Raw genomic sequence first — 11,689 nt, forward strand, 5'->3', positions numbered from 1 at the left:
CTCCAATATCACTTTGTTGAATCCTCATGTTTTCATATTATCTATCATTGTTGGCTTGGCACTTTTTTTTACATAAATACCTATTAAAATACACAATGAAGAAGAGTTTACTTCCAGACTCTGCTTAAATGTACATTTTCAGTTATTTATTCATATTCACCAAAATAGGCCAAAAAAGTTAGGACATACATTTTATCAATACAAGACATTATTAATTTCTACATTCAGTTGTATGAAAAAAAAGTGTTTCCATAACATAGATGGTAGATGCGAAATTTAAGGAGTTTATTTCCTTTAGGTGCTCAATTCTAACATTATCAACATCATAACTATCTGTTGAAGCCTTATGGCTGAGGTTCATATACAGCAAAAAGGGGACAACATCAGATGACACTACTGTAGAAGGTCTTGAAAAATATTAAGAGGCATGTTACTATACTATAAAACAAACAAAAATGTTTAAAATGTTGTGCTATAAAATTCCTACAAAGACAATACAAAAATCAATCATCATGAATCAATTCAAGTCACAATTTAAAGTACTTTTTTGTATTGTCAAAGTTGGATAATACAATTGAATATGTTTATAGAGAGCAGGTATTCACACGTTTGTCGACACAAGAGGTACATTTATCCGTAACATCCTTGCTATATGTAAACTCTGAGCACTGTATATCACAGATATAAAAAAAAACAAATTCATGCAGGTATGATTTTGCCTTTGGAAAAATGACATGATGTGCATTTTACCTCAAGAGAACATATTCTGAGTCACAACAATTTTGAAACCAACAAGAGATCAGCAGTAACAGGTAAGGTTTGTTCAGCTTTTTCTCACATTACCTGTCAATTTATTCCTGTAACTGCCGTACTGTAAAAGCACAGTGAAGAGGTGAGACAGATGTTCTGAGGAAACTGAACTTCAATCCTTTCAGCTTTCAACAATGGGATTCTTTTTCATCAACAGGAATGTAACCATCCTTGGTTGGAACTACTGTCTGATGGAGATTTTCACCATTGGCTGCAAAGGCAGCGAGCTGTTTCTCTTGCTCCTTCTTTGTCTTTGGTAACTCGGAAGAAGGGGTGGTCAACAGGACGAGACGCTGTGAACACAGTGAGTCATAGAGGGAAGAGATTAAGGAGCCAGAATCTGGTAATTGATTTTTAATGCTACTAAGCCGATCATTAAAGGGGTGTTTCAAAGAGACATATTAATTTTGTTGAACAAACCTGTGACATATGTTAAGTCATGTTATTAAAAAATGCTTCTTATCTGATGAGCTACGACTGGGCTCCTCTTCAGTACACTGCTATTTTCATGATATAACATAGTCTGACCCTGTGAGGATGATGTGCTGGCTATCATGTAAGGTTCCACTCTGACCTATTTAATTTAGTCATGAGTATGATTTAATATCCAATTATAATATGAAATAAAAATATCTGAGTTTTTAATCTGGTTAACCTTACCCAGTATAATTATGATAGGTTATGACTTTAAGTACAGTAAAATGTTAAATACATTTAGCCAAAGTAAATCAGTAAAAGGTATTTTATTGGTATTTAAAAAGTGTGCCAAATTCACCTCTCTCAGTGTTCCAGGAGTGGAGTAAAGTTTCACTGCCACCCAAGACGGGATGCACAGCATGGAGGATAGGGCCAAGATCCAGCCTATTCCATCTCCCCACCAGGGGTACACATAATCATTGCTGTATTGTAGAGGTGAATATTTGATCAAGGCAAAGGCAAAGGTTCCCTGAAAAAAAATTACAGCGTTTAATAATGTTATCATGTCCAACAATGGCCATCAGAGGCCGCTCTTTTAAAAAGTATAAATTATCAACGAGTGAAACCTACAAAGCATGTTGCAGGGGTGAAGAACATCCAGCAGTATTTGATGGCAGGGCTGGGACGATATCCAATCATATCCTCTATGTCGTCATAGAAACGGTCAGCACCTGTTTTCAGAGTGACAAAATAAAAGAAGAAAAAACGTAATATAATTCACACATTAAACAGACAGAAAGATAACCTAAAGAACTTTTTAAATATGACTAATTTTGCCAAATTCCAAAATGGAGAAAAAGACAAATGTGATTATTTTTTGGGGGTTGGGTAATTTAAGGATGAAAAAAAGAGCCAAAAGCAACAGAGTTTTTGTTATGCTCATTCACTCTTTCCCCTCTTCCCAGAATAGCCTGTATGGTCACTCCCCGTAAACCCAGGCAATACAGACAGTTTCAAAAATAGCCACAAAGAGGAGACACATCCCACTGGCTGCATAATAGTCAAAGAGCTGGAAGACGTACATTCCTCCCTGTGGGGTCAACATATAATACTGAATAAAACATGTACTCAGTCTAAAACAGAAACTAAATGGATAATGTTAATAATAAAAGATACGGTTCTGTTTAATTTATTAAAAATGTCTCCCTGAGTAAATACAGATGGCAGTTCATTGTTTATTATCACAGGTTCTATGCATGAACATTCTTTAACATGAAACACACATAAAAACACCCAGGATCACATAAAAATGTGACCTCTGACACTAACCTCTGTCAGCATGATCAGCCCTGAGAGGAAGGAGACTACAGACACTGCCAGGATGAAGAGTTCCCTGCGGTTTTTACGACGAAAGACGGAAGGATACATGTCCACCATGGCTGTGACCAGGCTCTCCACGCAGACAAACTGGTCAGCACAAAGATACACAAGCATGAGCAGGTTAATATGTGGTACATACATTTTCAGTGATCGTGTAAGGGTTCATAAAAAGCCTTACTTGACTGTCCAGGCCCAGGAAAACAACCATAATGAAAAAGAAGCAGGCCCACAGGGGGGAGAACGGCATCATGGACACAGCTCGAGGGTAGGCTATGAAGGCCAAACCTGGACCTGTTATTATGAAATAATTGAAATTAATTGAGTTAATTTCAATTATTTCATAATAACAGGTCCATGTTGAAGAGTCAAAAAGATGAACTCCAGGAAAAAAAGTAGCTTCGTTAGTTTCTATATATGTCAGAGGTGCACGAGCCACTGACCAGATTCAGCTACATCTGAGATGGGTATGTTCTGCTCATAAGACATGAAGCCCAGGATGGAGAAGATGGCAAACCCTGCCACAAAGCTGGTGCCACTGTTTAAGAAACACAGGCAGACACAGTCCCTGGAAACAACAAAGAGAAACTCATTTTAAACAACTATTTTATTATTACGCTACGGGACATTTAGATCAAGTACCCATCCAGACCTGTAACAGTTGTTGTTATATTTGTTGTAGCTTCCTAGGGCAGTGAGGCAGCCCAGGCAGATGGCGTAGGAGAAGAAGATTTGAGTGCCAGCATCCATCCACACCTAAAGATAAATGTTAACAAGCAATGTCAACATTTGGAGGCATTTTAACACCAAGGACAGTAATACATAAATATAATACCTAAGGATGTGTTCTGAATTCACTCTCTTCTCCAATTCATTCAACAGTGAATAGACAAGGGATTTACACCTCAACAAGTCACTTTTTTGTTGACACTTAATTTGTTGAAAAATGGAAATAGTTACTCTGTTTAAATGACACTTAACTAATGTTGAATTGGAATTGGAATATTTTCCATTAAGTAGAAGAGTTAAAAAAAAATGAAAAAAAGTTTTCCATTGTCAGTACCTGTGGGTCAGACAGCCGTGCCAGGTCAGGGTAGAGGTAAAAGTAGATTCCATTGGAGGCTCCTGGGAGGGTGACCCCTCTGATTAGCAAGATTATTAGCATAGCATATGGAAAGGTGGCTGTGAAGTAAACCACCTGCGTAGAAACACATTTATGTTTATGTTATTTGGTCATCTACACAGTTGCGCTACACTAAAGCTTAAAGTCACACACTTTGAGCTTATCACACCGTGATCAAGGCCCATATTAAACTTTCTTTCTTTATTTAATGTATCAACTTTTACCTTGCCAGTGGACTTGACTCCTTTCCAGATGCAGAAGTAGCAGATGACCCATGCCACGGCCAGACATATGACCAGGTCCCAATTCAAACTGCCTATTTGATCAATACCTGAAGAAATTCTCAGAACTCTACGCCTGGTCACAAACACACAACAAGTGTATATGTAGCACAGTGGAAGCCCAGGGATTAGACACAAAGTAGCTGTTAAGTTTCTTCACTTTGAAGATACGTCAGTGAGGTTTCTGGTACGTAATGCCATTTGAGGACATTTCAAACAGAAAGGAACTCACTCCCAGAACTCGATGACAGGAGAGGTGGCGTTCTCATGGTGATCGATGGAGCTATTTCCCCTCTGAAATACCATACAGGACTCTTGAATGAAGAGAAAACAAAAACCATTCAACGTTGAAAAGAAATTCAAGCTTGCTCTAAGGTTTCCAAGTTACACACAGGCAAGTGAAACAACACGGCCACTGAGAAGGAGGTGAAAGTGACACTCACTCACTGAAGGTTGAGTAGAAGTGTAAATAAATGGAATTGTGCAGTGAAAACAAGAAAACAAGACTCAAATTGACAAAATAGATTTTGACTGAGTAAAATTACAAAAAAATAATTACAACTAAAATAAATGTTTCCATTTTTTTTAAATCAGTAAAATCCCATATCACATGGAAGATGTACCAACATATTACTGTAATACTTAGGTATAAGTATTCATACTTGAGATAGTGTTTAAATACTGCTCAAAACACATAAAGTATAAAACCAGTAAAATAACCAGTACAGTACCAGTGTTCCAGGTGTTATTGCAGGAAGCCCATGGCAGGTCCCAGGTAAAGGATTGGGACAGGTAGAAGATGGCCCACGCTAGCACGACAACGTAGTAGACGTTGAGTAAGGCAACAATCACCTGGGTGGCATAGCCCACTCCTGCAACAGAGCAACAGCATAACAGCACCCATTCATCGCGTTTTGCACACAAGGTGACGCGAGGTGTGGTAAAACACTTAAAAATCATAACAATGGTGTGATATACATTTAGCAATGTTTTCAGCAACATCAGTATTATAATAATTGACTAATGCTCAACAATATCAATCATTTTAAAGGTTTTCTTTCCATTTATTTTACCTTCAAACAAAGGGCAGACTTTCCTCCAGCAGGTGATTCCACCCTCACTGGTGTACTGACCCAGTGCTGTCTCCAGGAAGAAAACAGGAATCCCACAGGCAAACAGGAAAATGAGGTAGGGGATAAAAAAGGCTCCTGAAACACAAATTAGGGGAAAATGTCGAATTGAATCGAAAAAATGTACCTTTATCAAAGAGAGTAAGTTGTTGTAATTTTACTAATTTGGCACATCATGGCCAGAGGTGTACAGCTCCACAGATATTACAACTCTGTGTCAAATTGAGGTCACTCATGGAATAGTTGTAAACACTTAACAAGACGTACCATCGGATCAGAGATAAGACAGGCCAGCACTCACCTCCTCCGTTTTTGTAACAAAGGTAAGGAAAACGCCAGACATTTCCTAGTCCTATAATTTCTCCAGCTACTGACAGGACAAACTCCAGCTTGTTACCCCACTGACCCCTGTCTGCCATCTTCTCCTCGTCACTGGGTACAACTTCCAGGGGTTTGCTGTGCCCATTGGAACATTCTGTCTGAGATGTATTCGGTCCTTCGTCTGTGTGATCAGAACAGGGCGTTAGGAAAACATTAGAGACAAAGTAGTTACAAACATAATTTGTTATTGTACTCATTAAAACACGAAACTAAATTAGTCCTTTTTAGTGCAGTTGGAACAAATTACTGCATTTGACCCAATTGCGAAATAGAATGGAGAAAAAACAAATGACCAAACGACTTTAGTTCACTTTACTGCACTTTTACCTGGGGAGTTTTGTTGCTTCATGGACACTTTTTCCAAACAACAAAACCTACGCAGTGTATTTGTGGGCTACATTTCACATGATTGTTTTAGGGCCACATAATTAACAATAAACATTTACACTCACTCAAATGGAACTTTTGTCACTTTTCCAACTGCCCCAGACTGTAGCAGTAAAGTGAAGTCGAACTGAAAATATTAATTATTTGAAAAATCAGGAGGTGACAAAATATTTAGGGACTTTGCCTAGTTCCTTGGAGATTTAACCCCTTCTTTTGACTAAAATTTCTCAAACACAAATTGGTCATCTGCCTGCAGGACACGTCTTCAGTCTCCTGTGAGCAATAAAGCAGACTGTTTGCTTTGAAAACAACACGACCAGTAGAAGTCACATTTAGCCCGTTGCACCGTGTGAAGCCACCTAAAAGAAAAGTGCTCCTGCTGGCAGAGGGCAAAGGTGGGGCAGAAGGGGTAACTTTGTCCATGTGGTTGAAGTTGGAATTCTCTTGAGGAGCCAAAACCTGTGGCACTGAAGCCAGTGTGTGGCCCAAGATAAAAATAGAGCCCCTTGTTCTCAAAAGGTAGTGGGTAAGAACAAAACCGAACCGTCACAAAAGCAAAGACGTCTTTGTTCTCTGTGCTGGCAAAGTGGAATTCTCTGGTTTACGGCCATAGCCAGCATTGGCCTTTTTTTTTCAAAGTATGTAAATGTGCTGGCAGAAGCCAAATGTCTTACATAAAGTTGCTCCAACTATATACCACAATTCAACATTAACAGCAGACAAAAGATGGAGGAAAAAAGCCATAGCAGCATCCAACAAGAGGATTGTATGAAGATACAGTGGATTAGTAACCATGGAAACCACATCAAACACTGGATTCGGTGTGCATCAGAGAAACAGAGCTGAGTTCACAACAAGTTCAAAGTTTGTCTCTAGCTAAAAAGAAATCTGTAGGAAAAGTTTTGTGTATTTCAGGTTGAACTTTGAGATGACATCCAGAGTATATAAATATTCACGCAGGGTGAATGACCCACACTGAGCACCAGAGTCCACATTGTGAAAACCGAGGACACTGGTCACACATTTGTAGGGATTTAAGCATTTTTTTTGCAGCAAAAATCCTGCACATTCTCACTGATTCAGTCAAGATCTTGTGCAGAACAAAGTTCGACATCCATGAAGCCCAGGGTTGAACCTATTGACACTGGAATAATGAGCCCATGGATCACTGACAGTGGGTGAGGAAATACAAGACGTGGGTTTGCACTTAACAACAATTAAAATCGCCAGTTGTGTTTTTTTTAAGGATTAATGTAATAAAGTTTAATTATCATGCATAGTTTTTTTTTAAATATCTGAATATCTATACCAAGTTACATGCAGAATTTTTTCAACACTCTTTTAGTGCAGATCTTGGTATACTGCAACCTTTTGAAAATTTGGGTAAATTAAGTAGCGCACAAAGACTCAAACAGTGTGGAAAACTACAACTGTCTTTAACAAATTTGCATTAATTCCATAGAATAAACAGTAAATGGTTAAACCCTAAATATGCAACAAAATATCTTTTTACCATTAACTCCTGTGACTGAATATCGATCCATTTCACAGCTGAAATGCACTCACCTTTCATGATTATAAATTTTGACAATCTCCAGAAGAGTGGTGGGCCACAGAACACAGGCCTGCTGCTCGTGTCAGGTTGTACACATGGAAGGACAGGGAGCTGAGAAAGTAAAAACCACCAGTGAGATTTTCTCCTCCGCTTTGCTCCTCTCTAAAGACACCCCCCACCCATCTCCATTCAGTTAGCCCCACACACACATCTACTGACTTGCTCACCACAGCACACTAGAGGTCTGTCTATTGGGGCTGATTGCATAACCTTTTGACACACACATTCTCACAGGGCCTTTCTCTGTAGAGAGCATCCAAAAAGCATTGTGGACCCCCTGGTTAACTTTGTACGTACTTGGAAGTGGCAGAGCTCGCACATGTGTACATGCATTTAAATTACGGTCTATATTGACAGGTGAAATTGAGGAATAATTCGGTGTTTACCCAAGTTCTTACTCGTAATGCATCTTTTATTGAACTTCCTGAGTAGATTCTTCATTCATTGAGGCTGTTTCTTCCCTTACACTAAGATGTCCATTTAGAGACGTTTTCCACCACAGGGGTTCAGCGTGGCCCAGAGCGGGCATTTGTTGCAAGTTCACAATGCCAAGGGCCATTATGGAGACGTAGTTGTGCTGAAAAGAACTGTTTATCTGCTTTTACTAGAATTTCTGGATGGAGGTTATTTACTCTCTGTGACCACATATTGATTTCTGATTCAGTTAAAAAGTTTAAATTCTTGCTGACTTTGACTTTACACAACGGGGGTAAAAGTTTACAGGCAGGATCAAATTTGTACCCACACATCGCCATATGTGGCCCACCAGCCTGAGATTTGACATACTGTGTGTGTCCTAGAGTAACAGCCTATTGTAAACATGTTCCTATTGTAAACAAACATTATTAATCAAATATTAAATGTTGAAATATGTTCTAAACAAAGTGAAGAACACTTAACAGCATCTGTTTCTGTGAACTCTAAGTGGAATTCAGGTAATAAAAAGTCCGCTCCAGCCTTTTTTCTCATGCAACTATAAAGACTTCCCCTTCCTAGACATGCAGTGCTCCAACATTAGAAGGTTACCTACAGGTTATTGCAGTCAAAGCAGTAATTGATTTAAGGCCTGGCTGGGGGAGCTCAGTAATGACTTTAATTTCTTCATTGGTTCCACAGTTTCCTGCTGTTTTCTGACTGCACTGACAGAAAATATTCATTATTAGTTTACCCCACACTGCACAAGTCTACTCAGATCAGATTATGATATAAAATATGTAAAAAAAATCTTAGATTAGACTCCTGTATTTTGTTTAAAACAGATTAGGTCTAGTAGAAATCAACAAAAGACAATAATATACTGTAAATACTGTAAAATCAATTTCAGTGACATTAAATACTTGTTTTTGAGTCACAACAGCACAGAAGTTTCTAATTTCACATGATTTATTATCAATAGTCCACTGTCATGACAGAGTTGTGTTAAGCCACCAAAAAAAAGGGAGAGTGCTGATGCAATTTTGAACAGCAATTTTTATATATGTCAGGTTTATTAATACACTTCAGTTCAAACAAACCATTTTGACCATTTTCAATTCTTTACAGCTAGGTTTTACTAATAGCCTAATAGGCTAACTAGACTGACTTGTATACTTGAAGTACTTGTGTACTTGAAGTATGGAGTACTTGAAAACAAATACTGACTATATGATGTATGGTAAAGTAAAGTTCTGGAACATACACTCTTAGACGATCTTCTTACCATCATCAATGCAACCATTTGAATCTCATTGCAAGTGTAACTGATTCAAATGAGGTACCAGGGGCCCCGGGGAACATGTTGGTGACCCCTGCCCTACATGTTAGTAATATAGAGCTAATGAGGAGTTCACATTACACATGAAATCATTTGAAGTTGTCTTTTATTTAATTACTGTGAAAATTGAATTGAGAGCCCCCTAGTGTTCTATCTAAACCTGTCCTAAAGGCTGCAATAAACACATTAATTAATAATTGCACATTAGTATTCATCATGAAAGGGGTATTCTGGATGGTCACTCCACCTGTAGGTAAAACGACAAATACTCAACTAAGTTTCACACAAGAGTTATTTTTGGTATAATTGTCCTCTTATACTCACATAAGCAGTTCTACGAAACGTATATTTTTGTTCAGTGCCTCAATGGCTTGCATTTCCTCCTCGGTGAGTGAAAAATCAAATATCTGTTTCCAGATGTAGGTTTTTGTTAAGATACGTGTTCAAACTGTAAGAATTTAAAAATAATGACAAACCCACCTGGAAGTTATGTTTGATCCTCTCGGGACTGAAGCTTTTAGGGATGACTACGACTCCTCTCTGCACATTGAAGCGCAGAGCCACCTGAGCACTGCTCTTTTTGTACTTTCTCCCAATGGACACGAGCACCTCATCCTCCAGCATGGGAGGGGATTTCAAATTGACCCTAAACCAGAGACAGGAGAAAATATCTTGATATGGGATTTTATTATTTAAACTTAACACTTTAGATGACCACTCAAAGGGCTTGATGATAAACTGATATAAACTTCTCTTGTCCAGTGCGTACCAGGAAGCATCTCTAGAGGAGCCAAGTGGACAGTAGCCAACAATCACTATGTCATTCTGCCGACAGTACTCTAGGAGCTTGGGTTGTGTGAAATATGGATGGCACTCCACCTGTAGGAATATGATAGAAAAATAAACAAGTGTAGATGATTAAATGGGTCAAGGTTCTGTTGTAATGGTGACTAAATGTTAATAGCCTGCTATAGTAGATTCATAGAGTGTAAGCAGAGCTGGTACTCACCTGGTTGGAAACAGGTTTGTGTTTGAGGCCAGGTTTATTCAGCAGCAGCTCCAACTGTCTGCGGTTGAAGTTGGAAACTCCTAGAGATTTGACAAGTCCAGCGTCTTTGCAAGCTTCTAGAGCCTATTAGGAGTTGATGATTCAGCTCTATTAGCATGTCCACTGGTCATATACTATTGGTGTTAAAGAAAATACAAATATAATGAGTACAACATCTCACCTCCCATGTTGCACAGAGGTCTGTGTGGTGGTAGATGTATTTTCCATCCTTGTCTTTTGGATAAAAGTCATTTCCAGGCTGCAAGGTAAATACACATACGTATATGTAATTTGAATATGGTAAAAGGTAGACTGGTTGAAAACAATTTAATGTAACATGATAATGAAGATGAGTAATGCCTCACAGTTCACATGTTGTATTAACTTTGCAATTTTTTTTCCAGTTACTAGACATGTCATTTGACCCCATATGAATTCCAGGCGATCCCAAATGGGGCTGCAATCCCCAGTTTGAAAAACCCTGCTTTATACAATAGTGACTTTTAGACTTTTTAGTTGTAGTGATAAGATAAGTGCAATCAACGAGATATACAGTGATACCTTGAAGGCCATCGGAAGCTCAATGATGTACAGATCCACATAGTCTAATTTCAGGGCCTTCAGGGTCTTTTCCAAGGTCGGTCTCACCATCTCTGGTGGGTGGAAGGTATTCCAGAGCTAGGAAAAGACAATGGAGGTGTTGAGGTGAAGCACATAGCACATAAATGGCTTCAAATACTGAAGGGTGAGCGTGAAACACCTGGTTCAAAGTCCTTAGAAAATATCATTAAATAATTATAACCAAATGACCAGAAAAAAAACTGTTTGAATAGAATACATTGTGTTTTACCTTTCCACAGTAAAATATGTCCTCTCTTCTGACTGTCCCATCAGCAATCTTCTCTCTAATGGCCTGACCCACTTCATGTTCATTGAAATAAACCAGTGCACCGTCAAAGTGCCTGTAACCTACATCTATGGCCAGTTTGACACACTCCAGTGCCGTGCCTCTGGGTGTCTTTGAGAAAAACAAGAAAACAATAAATGCATTTGTTTGTTTGTTTGTGCATATGTAAATACCACTGTTGTGGTTTAGATAAAGAGTCTGACATACAAAAAAATACTCATTGATTAAAAGACTCACCGTCCGAGGGTCTCCATATGTGCCCAGTCCGAGCAGTGGAATGCGGGTTCCATCTTTGAGAGGAATACTGTGGTTCTCCGCTGTCAGATTCATTGTAGGTAAACTGACCCTTTAACCAACCTGCTCATCAGATAAAGTGGATCATAACACTGAACCTTGGACCTTTACACTTCAACCCCCCTACATTTACGATAGTGCCTTTTGGCTTAGCACGCTGAAGGTG

General features: G+C 38.7%; 1 protein-coding gene across 2 annotated transcripts; it reads right to left on the reverse strand.

Moving 5' to 3' along the window:
- Positions 1-124: 124 nt before the first annotated feature.
- On the reverse strand, positions 125-11,622 carry slc6a13 (solute carrier family 6 member 13). Of its 2 annotated transcripts, XM_008312219.3 has the most exons (22): positions 11,467-11,622; positions 11,173-11,340; positions 10,884-11,000; positions 10,504-10,581; positions 10,284-10,406; positions 10,044-10,153; positions 9,755-9,920; positions 7,473-7,572; positions 5,440-5,640; positions 5,082-5,216; positions 4,740-4,880; positions 4,241-4,322; positions 3,952-4,084; positions 3,668-3,802; positions 3,257-3,360; positions 3,048-3,172; positions 2,786-2,898; positions 2,557-2,694; positions 2,215-2,317; positions 1,858-1,958; positions 1,586-1,756; positions 125-1,103 (listed from the first exon to the last, which is right to left on the reverse strand). In XM_008312219.3, the coding sequence occupies exons 1-22, from the start codon at positions 11,557-11,559 to the stop codon at positions 939-941; spliced, it is 2,802 nt and encodes a 933-aa protein (XP_008310441.2). In that variant the 5' UTR covers positions 11,560-11,622; the 3' UTR covers positions 125-938. The 2 variants fall into 2 exon arrangements, with proteins under 2 accessions (XP_008310441.2, XP_008310442.1); XM_008312220.2 differs by lacking the exons at positions 125-1,103; positions 1,586-1,756; positions 1,858-1,958; ... (10 more) ...; positions 5,440-5,640; positions 7,473-7,572 and adding exons at positions 8,974-9,521; positions 9,599-9,681.
- Between the last annotated feature and the right edge of the window lie 67 nt (positions 11,623-11,689).

Source organism: Cynoglossus semilaevis, chromosome 6 (assembly GCF_000523025.1).
Source record: "Cynoglossus semilaevis isolate Cse_v1.0 chromosome 6, Cse_v1.0, whole genome shotgun sequence".
In the NCBI taxonomy this organism is placed as follows: domain Eukaryota; kingdom Metazoa; phylum Chordata; class Actinopteri; order Pleuronectiformes; family Cynoglossidae; genus Cynoglossus; species Cynoglossus semilaevis.

Excerpts from the sequence above, each read along its gene's own strand:
- slc6a13 (XM_008312219.3), bottom strand. The coding sequence starts at position 11,559 with ATGAATCTGACAGCGGAGAACCACAGTATTCCTCTCAAAGATGGAACC. Across the intron at positions 3,361-3,667 it reads CACGGCTGTCTGACCCACAG|GTGTGGATGGATGCTGGCAC; the intron begins GTACTGACAATG and ends ATTTATCTTTAG. Across the intron at positions 1,959-2,214 it reads CTGTATTGCCTGGGTTTACG|GTGCTGACCGTTTCTATGAC; the intron begins GGGAGTGACCAT and ends CTCTGAAAACAG.